The sequence below is a fragment of the Gasterosteus aculeatus genome, chromosome 2, assembly GCF_964276395.1.
Source record: "Gasterosteus aculeatus chromosome 2, fGasAcu3.hap1.1, whole genome shotgun sequence".
Taxonomy (NCBI): domain Eukaryota; kingdom Metazoa; phylum Chordata; class Actinopteri; order Perciformes; family Gasterosteidae; genus Gasterosteus; species Gasterosteus aculeatus.
Window position 1 is genome coordinate 20,695,771 of NC_135689.1, and position 18,700 is coordinate 20,714,470.

The 18,700-nt window shown below is 47.1% G+C and overlaps 2 protein-coding genes across 6 annotated transcripts in view; one reads left to right on the forward strand and one right to left on the reverse strand.

The window, feature by feature from the left end:
- Positions 1 to 9,469, forward strand: part of vps13d (vacuolar protein sorting 13 homolog D) — a 43,586-nt gene extending 34,117 nt beyond the window's left edge. For all 4 annotated transcript variants that reach the window (XM_040193104.2, XM_040193106.2, XM_040193105.2 and 1 more), the window contains 18 exons: positions 380 to 503; positions 625 to 860; positions 947 to 1,049; positions 1,171 to 1,328; positions 1,453 to 1,561; positions 1,686 to 1,856; positions 3,059 to 3,163; positions 3,299 to 3,448; positions 4,338 to 4,487; positions 4,600 to 4,696; positions 4,783 to 4,931; positions 5,411 to 5,545; positions 5,681 to 5,848; positions 6,010 to 6,142; positions 6,509 to 6,704; positions 6,854 to 6,985; positions 7,068 to 7,308; positions 8,662 to 9,469. In XM_040193104.2, coding sequence (XP_040049038.2) covers positions 380 to 503; positions 625 to 860; positions 947 to 1,049; positions 1,171 to 1,328; positions 1,453 to 1,561; positions 1,686 to 1,856; positions 3,059 to 3,163; positions 3,299 to 3,448; positions 4,338 to 4,487; positions 4,600 to 4,696; positions 4,783 to 4,931; positions 5,411 to 5,545; positions 5,681 to 5,848; positions 6,010 to 6,142; positions 6,509 to 6,704; positions 6,854 to 6,985; positions 7,068 to 7,308; positions 8,662 to 8,793 — 2,689 coding nt within the window. In that variant the 3' untranslated portion in view covers positions 8,794 to 9,469. The remainder of the gene's footprint in view (positions 1 to 379; positions 504 to 624; positions 861 to 946; positions 1,050 to 1,170; positions 1,329 to 1,452; positions 1,562 to 1,685; positions 1,857 to 3,058; positions 3,164 to 3,298; positions 3,449 to 4,337; positions 4,488 to 4,599; positions 4,697 to 4,782; positions 4,932 to 5,410; positions 5,546 to 5,680; positions 5,849 to 6,009; positions 6,143 to 6,508; positions 6,705 to 6,853; positions 6,986 to 7,067; positions 7,309 to 8,661) is intronic.
- Positions 9,470 to 9,731: 262 nt separating this feature from the next.
- The window catches only part of LOC120829217 (immunoglobulin superfamily member 21), a 29,236-nt gene continuing 20,267 nt past the window's right edge, over positions 9,732 to 18,700 (reverse strand). Inside the window, exons 7-10 of one of the 2 annotated variants that reach the window (XM_078094633.1) lie at positions 14,236 to 14,336; positions 13,370 to 13,562; positions 13,249 to 13,287; positions 9,732 to 11,952 (exon numbers count right to left, since the gene is read on the reverse strand). In XM_078094633.1, coding sequence (XP_077950759.1) covers positions 11,870 to 11,952; positions 13,249 to 13,287; positions 13,370 to 13,562; positions 14,236 to 14,336 — 416 coding nt within the window. In that variant the 3' untranslated portion in view covers positions 9,732 to 11,869. The remainder of the gene's footprint in view (positions 11,953 to 13,248; positions 13,288 to 13,369; positions 13,563 to 14,235; positions 14,337 to 18,700) is intronic. The other variant, XM_078094629.1, reaches the window with a different exon arrangement.

An 18,700-nucleotide genomic window follows, 5' to 3' on the forward strand; every position in this document is an offset into this window, starting at 1 on the left:
TTTCCATTAGTTAATGTGTGGGGTTGTACAAAGGGGGGAGAATGGGGGGAGGATGTTGGGGAACTAAGGAAAATACTGAGTGGAAACTGTAGTAACAACTTTCACCAGCAGGTGGAGACAGAAAACACAGTGAAACTAGTGTTAGTACCGGCTATCACCACAGAGGGCGACTCTGATCAGTATGGTTGGATCTAGGGCTTCACAGTAAAGCATAAAAAAGGGCCCAACAATTATTTATTGTGCAATATCTGATCTCTGCCTTCAACTTGTGATGGTGCCACTACGAACTGGGTGGTTTTTCCACGATGTACCCGTAACAACTTCCACCACATTTACCCGAAGTGTTGGACAGCTTTTAAGTGGGTCTGTGTTTGAACAGGGACACGCTGGGGAGCTGTTTCTTCCTGCGGACGGAGATTACACTGAAGGGAGCCACTTACCAGATCTCCTTCTCTGACGCTGACCAGCTGCCTCCCCCCTTCCGCATCGACAACATCTCTGAGGTGAGCCGCAGCGGCATGAACTTTTCCTACTTACTTCCACTCGTCTCTCCATGGATGAACCATTACGGGCCTACCAGTACACGCGATCACTGAATAGATGCCGTTGCTTGGACCCCGTCAGGTGCCCATCCAGTTTTGGCAGCACAGCGTGGCTGACATCCGGCTGCACACTGAGGTGAAGGCCGGCTCGGTGCTGGACTACGCCTGTGATGAGCCCACGCTGCCCCCCTACCTCACGCTGACTGTGAAGGGAGCCGGCTCCTCGGAGGTCACGTCGGACATGAACTTCTTTAGAGAATACAACAAGCTCTACTACGAGAACTTCATCTACATCGCAGCCACTCATACCTTTTCGCTGTATGGACAAACAACACGAATAAACTCACGTTGACGTTTGTATACAACAGTTGGCATAAAGCTAAGCAGCAGGTTTGTTATTGCAGGGACTTTGAGAAGAGGCCTGTTGGTAAGAAACGTCTGGTGAGCTGTGCTGAACTCGTTCTGGATGTCGATACCAAGACTCAACGGGTCATCCTGAAAAAGAAGGTACAGTTTTTAAGGTTGAGATGAAAAGAGCATGTGCCGTTTTGTCTCTGCCGTTATCCTGCATCTTTAGAGGGGAGTTCATCTCACTTCCCTGTTGTCCTTTGTTGTCCTCACGGTGCAGGAGCCGGGGAAGCGCTCCCAGTTGTGGAGGATGACCGGCAGCGGCATGCTGTGTCACGAGGGCTCGTCTCCGCCGCAGAGCAAGCCGGCCCAGCCGCGCCCGCTGGACTCCTCTCTGGTGCTGGACATTGCCGGGCTCGCAGCTGTCAGTGACAACAGGTTGGTGCCCTGGCAGCTGTACTGAGGCCATACGCTTCACGTGGACATCGCCCAGGTCTTATGTACAGCTGTGGTCGCATGTCATGCACGATTTGAATGTAAGGGGTGTCGCTGTCTCTCCCAGTTTTGAGCCGGTGATGCTGAGGAGGCCGGACTCCCGCCGCAGCACCACTCAGACGTGGTATTTCAGCTCGGGCATGCTGACCTGTGGCCTGCCCCGGCTGGTGGTGCAGGTGAGTGCAGAGAGCTACTGAATGTGGACCGGAGCTCCTCGGCTATATGGGCTGCTGTGGACTCCAGTCTGCAGTCTGGCTTCTGTTGACACCTACTAGATTTTCTTTGATTTGTACTCCTCAGGTGAAGGGCGGGACCGCAGGTCTGTATGACGGAGCAGAGGTGGTGCTGGGACCAGACTCTGGGCTGCAGGAGCCGGGCCCCGAGCAGCAGTTCATCAACCAGAAGATGAGACCTGGTTCTGGCGTGCTGTCGGTCCAGGTGCTGCCAGATGGACCCACACGTGTCCTGCAGGTGAAAACACATTGGGGTTAATAATCTTTCAACTGTAGTAGCATCGACACTGAGCAGCAGCATTATTTTTTGACCAAAACTCATTAGGACCCAACGTCTTGTGATGTATTTTGATAATTATTTGTTGTATCTCAAGTTATTACTCGATTACCATTTACAGATAAAAAAACACCCCACACTGCTCCCGCTCTTTGACCCTGTGGTGTTAAAACAATTTCTGAACCTGTGATTCAAGGATAATCAAGTTTGAAATCTTCTTCACAACATGTATCGTGTCATCTCTCAATCAAAATATAGATCCCGATAAAGCATATTTCACCATAATACTGTGGAAACCCCTTACAAAGATCTGTGACCTGTCTAATAATCTCAGTGTGTGTATATATATATATATATATATATAGGTGTTCTGTGAAGGTCTAAGACTTTGTTAGAGAGCATTACAGAACAAAGAGCACCACGAAAGGCCAAACAGCTCAGGGACAAAGTGGTAGCTTTGAAAAAAAATATCCCACGCTTTGAACATTTCACGGAGGACCATGAAATCCGTCACCAAAAGAATCTGTCCACAGGGCACCTAGTAGCCGTGTCCTCTACAAATCTGGAAATCCCATTCGGTGTTTTCCACAAGCCATGCGGGAGACACAGCAACACGTGGAAGAAGGTGCTCTGCTCAGATGAGACCGAAGTGTAACTTTTTGGCCTTAATGCAAAACGCTGCGTGCCGTCGTGTCTCATTGTCCCTGTTGAGACGGTGGTGAGTGGTGGCGACATCATGCTGTGGGGATGCTTCTCTTCAGCAGGTACAGGGGAACTAGTTCGATTTTAAGGGGGAATTAGATGGATGGAATGGATTAATCAAAGAATGTTAACGTTTAATGGCCCAGTCAAAGCCCACACCTCAATCCATATGAGTATCTTGCTCTTCATAGGCGATCTCCATCCAATCCGAGAGTGAAGAATGGAGGAAATGTCTCAACCTGTAGATGTGCAAAGATATACCTCAAAAGACTTGCAGCTGTTATTGCCAATTTCAACCAAGTAGCCTCTGTGTATACTTCTGCACCTTCAAAATACTCTGAGATTGTAACTGTGAAACAGTGTAAAAAGTAATTACTTCTGCGAGGCACAGTATTCCAGTTTGAATGCCCTTTCTCTCTTCTTCTCAAAGCTCACAGACACTTTTTTTGTTTTGTTTGTAGATCAGTGACTTCAACCAGAGGAGAATGATCCGGAGCTCCTCTTCCTCAGAACAGGAAAAGGCCAAAGAGGATGAGAAGAACAGAGAGCCTGAGCAGGAGCTGGAGGTACCATCAACTTTTGCCGTGCCGATTCATTCAGTACGCGGTCCAACTCATCCGTGGAACAATACCGCTGTACCTCGCACCGGGTACTGAAGCCGTCCCAGCCAGTGAGACGAGTGTCCTCTGACGTCTGCTCAGGTGTTGGTGAACCTGGAGGAGGGAGTTGGCGTGTCTCTGGTCAACAAGGTCCCCGAGGAGCTCGTGTTCACGACGCTGTCTGGTATCGACGTCCACTTCACCCGAACCGCTGCCAACGAGGTGTTGGAGCTGAGCATTCAGAACATCCAGGTGAGCTCACCCGATCATACAGGGTTCCAGCGAAATCTAACCTCCGTTGAAATACTCCGATCACAGTTTACTGGAGCTCATCCCTGAAATACGTCACTATATCTACAGTGACTGTCAGGCTACTTTGGTTGTAGGTTACATTCTGCTTCACTTTGCTGTAAATGGAACCACACGTGGATCAGAATAACCGTTTCATACATGGTTGAACCACAGGGTTCATATGTAGCCCGACTGAATTTGTATGAAGAATCTTCTGCTTGAAAAATTAAATCAAAGACCTTTTTGAACTCAGCAATTGTTTTGCTGCATTAAAGAGCTGACTGGTCGTCATTGGAGGACACACAGTGATGATGTGTTACTACAGTCCACGTCTTCTGTGCCACTTTGATTCAGGAGCATTTATTTTCATTCATTCCGTTCATACAACATCCTCATGGAATTATTCAGACACAGCAACTAAACGCCTGATAACTAACCACCATTTATTGGCGCAAAACATGGATATCAACCAAACCACAATATGAAACCCAAGAAATGAGCGCTTTAGGAGATTTCCCACAATGGAAAATGACAAATTCCATCCACCCGAGCACCAAACACAATACACTGATCCAAAATCTATATGCATTAGTGAGTCTATATATTTAATCCAATGCATTAGAAAATAGTCTATAGCGATATTCAATCATTTGTTCGTTTTCTCTTCCTCTCCGCTTCAAAAAATATATTCAGAAACACAAAAGACACAATCTAAAAGGTATTTATTAGTTCTCTATTGCCATCACTAATGAGTTAGGAGAGGGAACCGTTTTACCAAATCGCTGACCCGTCCAGTGTCTTAGGGGAGACAGTCGTGTAAACTGTTGGTCCTTCATGTTGCGGTCATAAGGTGGACAACCAGCTGCTGGGAACCACCCAGCCTGTGATGCTGTGTGTGACTCCCAGCTCCAGTGACAGCGGCCTCAGCGACAGCGGCCCGGCCCTGCAGGTCAACTCGGTCAAGGTCCCCAGCAGCCTCATGCTGACCGACCTCTTCAAAGTGAGCGTCGCACACCGAATCCCTCACATGGCATCGCTATATGCAACAAAAGCCTTTCTAGTGATCCAGAGACTTGGGCGCTGATGTGAACCGACTCATGATGTGTTGACAGCACCTGATGGTGACGGCCCGGCGCTTCACCGTCATCATCGAGGAGAAACTGCTGCTTAAGCTCCTCAGCTTCTTTGGCTACGGACAGACAGAAGCTGGTAGGTTATCAGGGGAACGCCGTGATTAATGTGTGTGACGCTGTGGGGAAGAAATGTGGTCTTCACTCCATGTATAATGAATGCAGAGCTGGAGAAGTTGGATGAAAACGTTTATGAGAGGCCCAACGAGGACGCAGGACCTCCCAAACGGTACTACTTTGAGAACCTGAAGATCAGCCTTCCTCAGGTCAAACTGAGTGTCTTCACCTCTCACAAGCTGCCTCCTGACCTCAAGGTAACACCTCAGTCTTCGTGCTGCCCTGCTTCACAAAGCTGCTCCTTGCAGATGTAGAGTTCCGTCAGAGAGCAGCCGGGGGGGCTGTGCTTCATCTATGACCATTACCGACCATTGTAATACGCTTCATAGTATTAAAACAAAGGTTACACTAGTAAGAGTTTCTGGTAGAAATAGATTTCATTGGTCCTTTTATGATTCCTGGCAGGACATGATGACACTGTGTTACTTCCTGTTGCCACATAATGACACCCTGCTGACTTCCTGTCACAGCATGAGTTCTCCAGCTGCGCTTCCTTCCAAATGTGTCCGTCTGTGGAGTCATGCTTGTTTTGATATATATGAATTTCAGTGTGCTGCCAAATGTGATGTATTTTGTCATATTGTCGTACATCATGATGGACGATTTCTACATTCATGGGAAAGAAAAGCTTCCCTGCCTTCCATTTTCCCAAGTAGATGTTTTGTGGTCACTGTAGGTCCTGAAAGGCACCCTGGGCTTTCCTCTGGTTCGCTTTGAGGATGCCGTCATCAACATGTACCCGTTCACCAGAGTGCACCCCTATGAAACCCAGGAGATCATCATCAACGACATCCTCAAGCACTTCAGAGAGGTAAGTGCTTCTGTGAGCTTATTTGCCTTTCACATTCCAGCTACTTACTATCAGCTGCTACGTGGGCAGATGTGACGTGGTGGCGTGCGCCCCTGAGGCTCCTGTCAGGACATGTGGTGTGTTTGCTGTCTGTAGGAGCTCATCAGCCAGGCAGCGCAGATCCTGGGCTCTGTGGACTTCCTGGGGAACCCAATGGGCCTCGTCAACGACGTCACTGAGGGCGTGTCTGAGCTCATCAAGTACGGCAACGTGGGTGGTCTCATACGCAACGTGACCCACGGCGTGTCCAACTCTGCAGCCAAGGTATTTTTCTCTCCATTTTTTTTCTGTGCCCATGTGGGGGTCTTGAGACAAAGGAATGGGTACAATTTGTGATTTTCGGCTTAAAATTTAGTAGAGTGAATTATAGAGATATACTTGTACCTGATAAAGAATTATAGACACCTTCCTGTTCTGTGGCTCAGTTTGCAGGGACTTTATCCGACGGGTTGGGGAAGACCATGGACAACCGGCACCAGAGCGAGCGAGAGTACATCCGATACCACGGAGCCACCAGTGGAGAGCACCTGGTAGCAGGGATCCACGGACTGGCCCATGGTAGCACCCGCTTCTGTGTCTGTGTTTTGTTCAGCAAGTGGACCAAGAAACATTTAGTCGCTGTCTGAAAACCTCAAAATCCTTTTCTGGGGAAAGTCTAAAGACATATTTTCAGTCCACAATCTATTTGCATGTTGACACAGAAAAGAAATGCTGCTAGGACGAGATACTGTGTCTGTGCCGCCCAGGCCAGAAAACCGCCTCAGAGTGGGAACGGTGGAGCTTTAAAAGATCATACGAGTTGACTATCTGCTCATTTGTGTTAATCCCCGATTGTCTCATGGGGAAAAAGTGTATTAAGCCTTCTCTGATGTACAGTACGATCAAGAAGACCGACATGTTGACCGGACCCCTCTCCTCCCCCAGGTATCATCGGAGGGATGACCAGCATCATCACGTCCACAGTGGAAGGCGTGAAGACCGAGGGCGGAGTCGGCGGCTTCTTCTCGGGTCTGGGTAAAGGCCTGGTCGGCACGGTGACCAAACCGGTGGCCGGGGCTCTGGACTTTGCCTCAGAGACGGCACAGACAGTCCGGGACATGGCTAGTCTCAGTAACCACAGGTGAGTCGATCACCTGTATCGTGTCCCTCCACCCGTTGTATTACACGGAGTCTAAGAGGTTTTCAGTGTGGAGAGATGAATTAACATATCACCAAGTGAACTAATGAAACGGTGAAGTTGAAGTGTTGCTGCTGTGCTGTGTGGACCAGGCTCAGTGTGCAGCGGGTCAGGAAGCCTCGCTGCTGTAAAGGCCCCCAGGGTCTACTGCCTCGGCACTCGGCCTCACAGTCTGACGGTCAGGAGCAGCTCTTCCGCCTCACGGACAACATCCACTCGGAGTTGTGAGCGTCACTCGTTCTCTACATTCTAATACCTAGATGACCGTGAGCTCCACCACACTGACACTTCACTGTCTCCCTCCAGCTTCATCGCTGTGGAGCCCATAGACAGCTACTGCGTCCTCATCTCCTCCAAAGTGGTCTACTTCCTGAGGCCGGGGGACTACGTGGACCGCGAAGCCATCTTCCTGGAGGTCAAGTATGAGGACCTGTACCACTGTCTGGTCTCCAAGGATCATGGGAAGGTCTATGTGCAGCTCACCAAGAAGGCTGAGAGCACCAGCAGTGGTGTGGCCATACCCGGCCCCTCCCACCAGAAACCCATGGTGAGAAGTTCTATATTGACAGTCTCTGGATAGTACAACTGGTTTAAGATCAGCCAAAACCACACAATGCACCTGAATCTCTCCATGGATTTCATTCTGCTTTGATTTGGGCCTCAACCTCAATACAATGCTATGAATGCCATTTAGTTTGCTTGAGGGAATCAGCCAGAGGAATGAGAATGGTTTGTTTCCATCCACTAGTGTTATGGGAGTATATTGTAGAGTTTTTTTCAATTGAAGTGAGAAGTACTGCAGTCAGAGGGTCATCACTGAAGAAGTAGAGTGCCAGGTGAAACTCAAATGATGAAGAACAATGTAGATGGAAATATGACAAATATGTTCATGTGTCATGTATTAATGTGAGAAAGGTTACATCATGGAGCTGTTGTTCCTCTCGCCAGTGGAACTCGAGTTCCATCCTTGATGTCGTCATTTGTCCCTTAAATGCACTCACAGCCACATTATTAGGCACACCTTGCCAGTAAGAGTTTGGACCCCCTTTTGCCTTCAGCACTGCCTTGATTCTTCTTGACATACTTTCAACAAGATGTTGAAACATTCCTCACAGATGTTCCAGTAGTGACTGGAGGCCATTGGCTACAGTGAACTCATGATCGTGTTCAAGAAACCAGTCTGAGATGATATGAGCTTTATAACATGCTGCACTATGCTGCTGGAAGTAGCCATCAGAAGATGGTTCACTGTGGTCATAAAGGGATGGACATCAGCAATACTTGGGCAGGCTGCAGCATTTCAACAATGCTCAACTGGTACTAAGGGGCCCAAAGTGTGCCAAGACAATATCCCCCACACCATTACACCACCAGCAGCCTGAAGCGTTGATACAGGGCAGGATGGATCCGTGCTCGCATGTTGTTTACGCCACATTCTGACCTGATCATCTGGATGTTCAGCTGAAATGGAAACTCGTCAGACCAGGAAATGTTTTTCCAATCTTCTATTGTGTAATTGTGGCGACCCTGAGTCTCACTCTGTTCTCTCACATCGTCACGGCATTTTTTCAGACCATTCTCTGTAAATCCTAGAGATGGTTGCGCGTTAATATCCCAATACATCAGCACAAAGCACTGTCTGTTAGGAAGGGAATTCCAATAGTAATCAACTTGAGTTGTGGCCAGACAGTCACATGACCAGCTGTCCACCAAGAAGAGAAGGCCACCTTTGAGAAGGCTCAAGCATGTCATCCATACAGATGGGAATGAATCTCAAACAGAGAGATTACATGCGCACAGACCAAAAGGCTGACTTGTCAGAGAGGTTTGCAGCAGTAATGGTTGTTTTTAGCAAAGCTACAGAAATAACAGGTCTTAACCACTATGTAACAATCCACAGGTCCATGTGAAGAATGAGAACCTCGCCGTCAAGATCTCTCAAGAGATCAACTATGCCAAGAGTCTGTACTACGAGCAGCAGCTCATGCTGCCAGTCAACGAGGACGAAGACTGCTTACTGCTCGAGTTCTGATCACATGACTTTTCTCAAGGAAACATCATTAAATCTCGAGAAGGCAACAACTTTTATTGATTTTCGTAGGAGTTTTAAAGCGTTCAACAAACTGCATTAAAGACAATAGTCAGACAACTGTGCACTTGCACATATGCAAGGAATTGTTTATCTATAAAACACTGTCATCCTGCAGGTGTTCAGTGTGTGTGTGACTAGACAGAAATGTAAATAGAGCTACATACCAATACTATCCGTGTACATACTGTATTAATTATGAAGTATGAACATAATGTGAAATGTAACAAACTGCCTTTGCAATTCTATTTCGGGTATTTCTATTTTGTGAGACTGGGTTTGGGGGGGTGAATTGCACTGACACATGGAGGGAGGGGACCTGCAGCCTTCCTGCCTCAAACACACACACTAGCCTTTTACATTAACACACCTCCCGGTGTTTCTCCACTTTTATTTAACAACCCTTTTTTAATGAGTCCCCTTTCTATCCAGAGTGTTCCTCTTAATCTCAGTGTGCACTTTCTTTTAACTTTGGTTTTGGTGGCAGATCCAAGTTAGGGCGGTGTGGAGGGGGAGTGGATTGGAGACAGGCCAGTCGGAGAGGCAATGGTGGATGTTTTATCCTGTAAAATAACGTTCACATGGATGCTGCTTCAAATAAAGCACCACAACTGCAGGACTCACCTGGTCGGACCTGTTATTTCGGCACTTGATTGTTGTACAATATTCTGTCGTTGCAGACATAAACCTGTTTTGGGGGGAGGGTCCCAATGATTATCACTGTGATAAACCCCCAAGTTCAAATCACCAGACATTGTGCTGACAGCATTGGTATATTTTAATGCATTAATCATGGTCACATTAATCACATTTTTGACAGTCCTAAAATTGTGTGTGTGTATGTATATATATATATATATAAATTATACACTCACACATTTACTGTCACTACTGACTTTACTTGTATGGATACATGTGAAACGCACATCATTTCAGAGCATTCATACATATAACTGAAAAAACGTATAACATATTTAAAACATTAATACAAATATATGCGAAACACTTGCACATGTATCTAAACGTTTTATATCTTTGTAATGTAAGACATTCAGTTATGAATGTATTCGTGTTCAACACTTATGGAGGCTCACATCTAACAGCCAAACGTGGGGGATTGGTGGCTGTTCCGTTACCATGAAGGTATATCGCCGCTGACTGCCGTATGAGTGCTGTGCAGAGTGGGGGCAGCCAGTGGTACATGGGCTATACTTGTATTTCTCTTTTTAGTCTTTAGACCACTTGAAGCAGGGCTTTAACACTACATGTTGTTGACCTTCACCATGGGGTTAGAACAAAGCGGGTTGGGCTTGCGGGGTTCTGCATGGGAGGATTTTACACATAGAGGTCTCATTGACGAGGGCCATAGACCGGAGCACAGCGACCTCCCAAGGTTTACCAGATTATTATTAGTTTATTATTATTGAAACCAGCTTCACCTGCACCTCCCTATCATCCCTCACACTACGTTGGTGCTTCTTTAAGAATTGTAAAAACTGCTCTAAATTTGCTGGTTCAATCGTAGACTTACCTTCCGGTCTCTGTGCCAAACAGAAGGGCCCAGAGTTCTGTTTTAAGTTTACCTTTTGGAGTTTACTTGTAATAGAGGATCATTTTTCGTGGCTTACTGTGATTACTTTGCGCTTGGGTATTTGGATGACAGCTGGATACCGTGGCTTGTGTTTGATTGTACATTAATTATTCTATAGGTTTTAGTAATTGTCATACATGTGTAACCAAAACATACTCCTACCAGATCACCTATTCATACAACTACGGGAGCAAATTGGAGTTAAGTGTCTTGCCCAAAGACACATTGAAGTGAACTAGTGGAGCCGGGAATTGAACTGCCGATCCTCCGGTTGAAGGATAAACCTGCTCCACCACTGTGGTACACTTCCAAACACAGCTTCCATTCACATGATGGTTATCACCATTGGTCATAACCATCATTAAGTGTGTTGGTCGTTTCATAAACCATACCCAGTCCTTTACTTCTGATGAAGTGTGTTGCGGGTCTGTATCTTCACAGAACCTGCACTTTGCCTGAATGTTATAGTTTTGCTGTGTTCGGGATGTTTCTTTACACCAGCCTTTGGGCACTATGTCCATACCCCTAACACATGAGCAAGCACGCATCCCAACGGAAGATACAAAAACATGCAAACATCCCAACCAACGCCAAATTGGATAAAGTCATTTGAAAAAGGAGTTTTAAATAATTTCCAGTAACACATTCTTAGTCAATTCATTATTCAAACTAGGAGGACTTTTCACAGTCCTAAACTAACGGAACAAGGGAGAGATCCTGCCTCACGATTTGTAGGCATTATTATTATTAGCACTGGAAAAAGAATGAACTTTTACCCAAGCATTTCCATAAACAACAGTATTTTACGTGGTCTTTAGAGACTGTGGAAAGGGAGCAAACACACGACCCAAAAAAACTTAACGGTTACGGCTGGGTAGCACAATACTAAAGTTACTTGCTTTCTACTTCATTTAAATACCCTAAAACTCCTCAGATACCCTGGGCGATGGACACTTAATGGGTCTGTTTCTGGTCTGAGCAGCACTTAGTTGTTATGATTGTCAGCTCACCATGCCGACCAGCCAGCCTTAAGCTCCAGTGCTATTATTCCCTGGGATCTAGTGTCAACCCTGCTCACTTTTATAGGTGACATCCAACTTTTCCTCAGTGTAATGCAGCAAGTGTCTCTTGCTGCATTTGCTTTGGGTCACTTTGCAGCTTTGCTGATGGGTCACTCTCCTCTGAGTGACCCATCAGCAAAGTTGCTCACAATGTAACGGTATACTCAACAGCTTCTGGACATTGGCACGGTGGCTAATGCTGTTTCAGTATCTGCCGTCTCTCCCAGAGGGGAAGTCCTGCTGCATTTTAATGTTCAGCACTGGTGGAAAAGCTGGGTGGGGGTTAGGCTTCTGCTGGGGGTCACTGAGAGCCAGCGCCTCAGGTACATGTGGGTGCTGGTGCGTGGAGGAGCAGCAGAGCCTCTGGTCACGTCAGCTCGCAGATGAAGCTCAACAGCAGCAACATGGAGGTCAATGTGAGGGAGAACTGACTGGCCGCCGCGTCAATGGCTGCACACAAAGAGAGCATGCATTAGTGAACACTACTCAATATTCATACTACTATGTACCATTGCTGGGACGGATGAACCGTACTCACCCACGCAACTCAAGGACAGGTCTATAATTGTAATTATTTTAACACCCAATCTCATGTTCAAACCCAAACCAACACTATATCTTTTGACAAGTATAGTATATGTGTGAGAGGCGGATACATTGTTATCCACCAAGTGTCTAACCACATCAGTGAGCCACACGGTTCCTGCATTACTTATGCTTTCTGTACCCGGTGGGGTCAGTTTTGCACACGTCAATTTCTGCTTGTTTCATACTTTTCAAAATATACTTTTGTTATAACGAGAAACAGCTTGATTAGGTCAAAATGACTTGGTTAGTTCATGGAAAGGATTGTAGTTTGGGGTTGAAAACGTATGTCTGCTATACGTATGCAAAACGTCAGAAGTCGTGTCACACAATATTGTGTCACACAAATGCAAGCAGCAGCATTCTGCAAGGCAGAAACAGTCTTTCTTGCTCCCCCCCTGACTTGATTACCTCCCACAAAGAACATAGCTTAGCAGTGTTCCAGTGATCATGTAGTCATAGTTGTTCTATGAGCGATAATGGGCTCACTCTCTGGATGAAATGGAAGTACTTTTTAGATTTGTTTCTGAGATATCACCAACTACTAAGCAAAGCCTGATCAGGCAGCCTACTGTGGAGAGCCAGGACACAAAAACAATCGTCGCTGCAGTCAGACGAAAACCGCTCAGCTGAATATATATCACAAGATCTATGAACCTCGACCTCCTTATTTACCACAATTCACCATGAGTTGCATGTTAATACAGAGATCTTTGTAATGATACATTCTGAGTTGCAAAGGTCTGGTATTAGGCTTCATTTTGTGTTTCAAATGACCTTCACCCAGCAGCCTTTGCTTCTTTTTTGTCATGTCTAAAGCAAGGGATTTACCCCTCCATCCTTAAAAAGTGACCTACAATGTAACTCAAGGTTTGTCCTATTATTTTGTCTATTTATATTACATACTTGTGATTGGTGGATGAGAGGGCAGAGACAACCCCTCTGTTATAAAAGTGACATTATAAAAAGAAAGAGGTGTAAAAGGAAAAATTGGTATTACACTGTAAAAAATAAAAGAAAAAAAATTATTGTATTACACAAATCAAAAGTAAATGAAAAATTGAAATGAAAATAAATGATGGAAATAAATTACTTAAAATGTTTCACTGGATTCCTGTGCAGTAACAGTCGTAACATTGCATGTTATAACAAATGGCCTACCAAATAAACGCTCTCTTCCTTTCTTCAGTCTCGGGTTATCTGTAGAAACACACAAACAGTTTACTTAGAGCTTACCGATGAAATAATCAATTATTAGAAGAAATCCCCTCACTGGACTCACCAAACACCATGAGGCGGGTGTGAGTTTCTGTGGAGCCCAGAGGATTCTGGGCCATGCAGCGGAACATGGATCCATTGAGCTCAGCAGGAACTCGCTCCAGGATGAGTTCCCTTCCGTCATGCCCCTCTCTGCCATCTAGCAGATGGCCACCCACCTTCGTCCAGGTGAATATGGGCTCAGGGAAGACCTCGCTCTATGGAAGCACACACACACACACACACACACACACACACACACACACACACACACACACACACACACAGGTGTGAGGAGAGAGCAGCAGAGTCAAGTCGCAAAGCTGACAGTGTTCTTAGCCAGTGACACTGCACGATAGAGCTCATGGACCCCAGGTTGGGGATTTAAGGAATACTCTAGGATATTAGGATCATGTGACTGTTACAGAGGTAAACCATTGGCATTTAAATGTGTTGTGGAATACCATCATTATCATTACATCAGCGGCACCTCCCCTCAGCATGGACCATTTTGTTACATTTTTGTTGGAGCAGTGGGGCCCGAACATTTTTCTTCCTCCAAAGTGGGGCCCGACAGAAAAAGTATGAGAAACACTGATCTAAAGTGTCCTTGGGCAGATTCCCTGCAGCTGTTCCACCTGTTTTTCTAGAAGGCATATACATAAAAAGTGTGTCAAACATCACTTCTCCTAAATGTTGATGTTAAAAGCCTATAGTGTGATTTATTGTAAGTTAGCAATAGAGATGAATCAGTAATCGAGAGTACCGTGCTTGCTTAGATACAGAAACATGTGTTACTGTCACTGCAGTTATTATAATGCCCAATATAATGAATTTCTCACTCACTTATCACAGGCTTTGGTGATATTCTATGAACTGTAGGAAACTTACTGCAGAAGGCCCCAGCTGGAAGCCCTGGACTGTGATCCGCACTGTATCTCCTACCCTGGCCTTCTTGGGGCTCATGGACAGTTTGGGTCCTCTGGGAGCAGCTGATGGCAAAGTAAACCAGTAGGTATATGTCTGAAGAACAGGAAACATTTATAACACATGACATAGTATGTGACCTACAGTAGCCGTTACAAGTACAATGTAAGTCCTACAGTTAGTGTTTTAGTGGAGGTAGAGTCTGAAGAGGTGTGTCTTTAGTCTGAAGACGTGAAGGCTCTCTGCGGTCCTGGTGTCTTCAGAGAGCTCGTTCCACCATTTCGGAGCAAGGACAACAAAAAGTCGTGATCTAGTCGAGTGTTTTGCTCTCAGTGAGGGAGGAATGAGCAGTTTTGCGGATGCAGAGCGGAGAGTGCGGGTCGGGATGTAGGGTTTGACCATGTTCTGGATGTACGCTTGCCAGTGATTCCAGTTAAGAGTGAAGTACCGTAGTCCAGTGTTGAGGAGATAAAGCCACAAGCTTCCCTGCATCTGAGGGTCAAAGTGGGGCGGAGTTTGGAGATGTTTTTTTATCCCCGCCATTTTAATATAAAGACAGACACCATATGAATTATTATTAAGAAGAATTAAGGTATTTATTTGTCTATTTGAATCACAAACAAACAAATTATTATGTTTTCTTTAATTCAAAGATTCAAACCGAAAAGCTATGGGGTCATTGTAATCCTCTGCCTGTTTTACTTTTATTGTCCACTTGATGGCACAGTGAAGCGAATGAAGCATGAGTTCTCGTTACGGTTTAAGGTTATAATGCTCCCATCTGAACAGCTGGCAGTTCCTCCGTTGATGTATAAGTGAAACTGCGCTTTTCCATGAAAGTTGTCACAGCTCCGCTTCCTCTCTCCTCTGCCACTCTGTGGCCCAGTCTCAATCTCTTCCCTTCCGCTAGATGATTCTGTGAGGGTTTAGTTCTGTCCCACTGTAACACCCCTGAATATTTAAGGCTCCCTTTAAGCCCTTTATGAGCCGCTAATTTACAACAAACCCTGAACTCTGAGTTTGCTTGCTCAGTTTGCTTGCTATTCGGGTGCAGTCCTTTGGAACTCCTCTTTAATGGCTCTGACTGGTTTGTGTCCAGGGAACAAAAACGTTTAAAAGACGTTTCAGAGCGAGGCACACTCTTCTCACGGCTCTGCATACATCCGCACAGACAACCGGCTGCGGGATCGGAGGCAGCGCGTGTCCAGGTTGACCGCCATTGCACCTGGTTCTTCAGCAGATCTCTGGCACGCCGCATCACATTGGCCTGACCAAAGTTCACGACCTCCCTCCGGAGGAGAGGAGGAGCCCATGCAGATGGAAGGGCCCGACTCTCTCAAATGGAGCAGCGGCGCTATCAGGAGGGCAGGTGTTTTTACTGTGGCGAGCATGGTCACCTCGTCACCGCCTGCCCCGTGAAGGCCAACTTGTTGGTGAGTCATGTCACAGCAGTAACACTCACACCACGACGATTAACCACAGTGAAGATTAAACACCACAATCAAGACTTCGAGCTGGGAGTACTGATTGACTCAGGGGCAGATGAGAGTCTAATTGACTGGGGGTTAGCGCAGAGACTGGGGCTTCGGGTCAACCCACTGAGTAAGCCTGTTAAAGCGAGCGCGCTCAATGGAAGCGCATTGTTCACCATAACCCATGTGACCGAACCAGTAGAACTTCAGTGATCGCCGATCAATGGGAGCATCCAATGAGGATGTACCTTATGCACTCACCTCTGCACCATCTCATCCTCGGGGTTCCGTGGCTAATTTACCACAACCCACGCATAGACTGTCGCACTGGGGACATTATGGCATTGGGTGACGGTTGTAGGAACCAATGTAGGGAATCACAGCCCCTAGAGAAGAACCCTACTGTTAAGTGTTTTTACTCACGCTGTCACAGACTCAGAAACCACCGATCTGACCAAGGTGCCAAGCTGCTACCATCATCTCGCAGAGGTTTTTAGTAAAAGCAAAGCCACAGCCCTACCACCTCATCGCACCTTTGACTGCGCCATTGATCTCCTGCCCGGCACCACCATCCCGAAGGGCTGTCTTTATTTGGTTTCTGGGCCTGAGAGGCAGGCCATGAAAGACTATTGAGTGGTCTCTGAGTGCAGGTTTGGTCAGACCTTCCTCATCCCCAGCAGGGGCTGGTTTCTTCTTTCTGGGAAAAAAGAATGCAACCCTTCGCCTCCGTTAAGAACAGATATCCCCTTCCCCTCATGACTACGGTGTTCGACCAGCTTCAACAGGCACAGATTTTCACCAAACTGGACTTACGCAACGCGTATCATCTGGTTCGCATTAGGGAGTGGGATGAGTGGAAAACAGGGTTAAACACGCCATCCGGACATTAGGAATATCTAGCCATGCCTTTTGGCCTCACTAACTCCAAACTCAAACTATGATAAATGAGTGTTGAGAATTTTTAGACCAGTTTGTAGATGTTTTTATTGATGACATTCTGATTCATTCCCCTGACCTAGACACCCCTAAAGATCATGTTGAACTCGTCCTGCAACGTCTCCTAGACAACGGGCTGTACGTGAAGGCAGAAAAGAGTGAATTTCATGCCGATACTGTCTCCTTCCTGGGCTTTATCGTAGCTCCTGGAAGGGTTCAGATGGACCCGGCTAAAGTGAGCGCTGTAGCCGAATGGCGAACACCTGATAGCCGCAAAAAGTGCAGCAATTCCTTGGTTTTGCCAACTTATACAGGCGGTTTATCAGAGGCTTCCGCGCGACAGCAGCGCCGCTCTATGCTCTCACTTCCCCGCAGGTGCCGTTTCACTCGTCCGCCGACGCAGCCTTTCGAGAGCTTAAGTGCCGGTTGACCACAGCACCCATCCTCACGCTCCCCGATCCCGCTCGCCAGTTTGTGGTGTAGGTGGACACCTCTAATGACGGACTCGGGGCCATTCTCTCCCAACGAGCAGATTTGTACAACCAACTTCACCCCTGTGCTTTCTTGTCACAACGACTTACGGCGGCGGAACGGAACTACGATGTGGGAGATTTTGAGCTGCTGGCAGTGAAGGTGACGCTGGAGGAGTGGCGGCACTGGCTTGAGGGGGCACAGCACCCGTTTCTGGTTTGGACGGACCACAAGAACCTGCAGTATATTAAGAAGGCTAAACGTTTAAATTCCAGTCAAGCCTGCTGGTCTTTGTTTTTTAACCGTTTTGATTTTTCAAAGAATACCACACCTGATGCCCAGTCCTGTCTTTTCAGCCCCGAGCCTGTGGCCATGGAACCTGAGCTCATCCTCCCACTTAACTGTGTGGTTGGAGCGGTCACCTGGCCTATAGAAGCCGAGGTAAAGCTGGCTAATGGTGAGACCCCCTCCACCTCGTGGGTGCCGAGACAATCGTCTGTTTGTCCCTGTTAATCTGCGCCCACAGGTGATCCACTGGGCTCACTCGTCGGACCATGTTCGCCATCACGCAGAGGTTCTGGTGGCCGTCCATGGAGCCTGATGTCCGGGAGTACGTTGATCCATACGTTGAGGCATGTTCCATCTGTGCCAGAAACAATAACTCCTCCAGAAACCGTGCAGGCTTGCTGCAGCCGCTGCCCATTCCGTCCCGGCCGTGGGCAGAAATCTCTATGGACTTTGTCACAGGGCTCTCCTAAGGTAATACCACGGTTTTGACCATGGTGGCCCATTTTCTAGCCTTACTCAAGTTGCCGTCAGCTAAAGAGATGTCGGTGATAATGATTAAAAATGTATTTAGGATCCATGGATTCCCCCAAGACATTGTGTCGGATCGGGGGCCCCAATTTGTCTCACAGTTCTGGAAGGAGTTCTGGAAGCTCATCGGAGCCACCGCTAGCCTCACATCTGGGTACCATCCGGAGGCCAACGGCCAGACGGAGCGCCTCAATCAACAGCTGGAAACCGGCCTTCGGTGCTTGGTGGCCCAGAATCCTGCGTCATGGAGCAAACACCTGACAACTCCCTTCCCTACCAACCCCCTGTTTTTTCCGAGTCCGAACCAGAGGTTTCTGTGCCCTCCGCCCACGCCTTAGCGGCGTGCTGCCGCCGCATCTGGGCGGCAACACGCCAGACACTAACCCGACAGGGGGACAGAGTAAAAAGAGAAGCAGACTGCAGGAGGAGACCGGCACCGGTATATCAGCCCGGCCAGCGAGTATGGCTCGCGGCCAAGGAACTACCCATACAGGTAGAATCATAAAAGCTGGCGCCACGTTTTGTCGGCCCGTTCCCCTCCTCTGGGATAGTCAAGCAGGTCTCCGTAGATCGTAGTTCCTTTTGGACCCTGGTCCTGACACCTGCCGTCGCCCTACTGACACCTGCTGCTGCCATCATCATCATTATTATTTTAAATAATAATCATATTACTGTAATCTTAAACCAACATTACCCTCTCCTAAAGTCTTTGAGCTTTCCCTCCCCACAGGCTT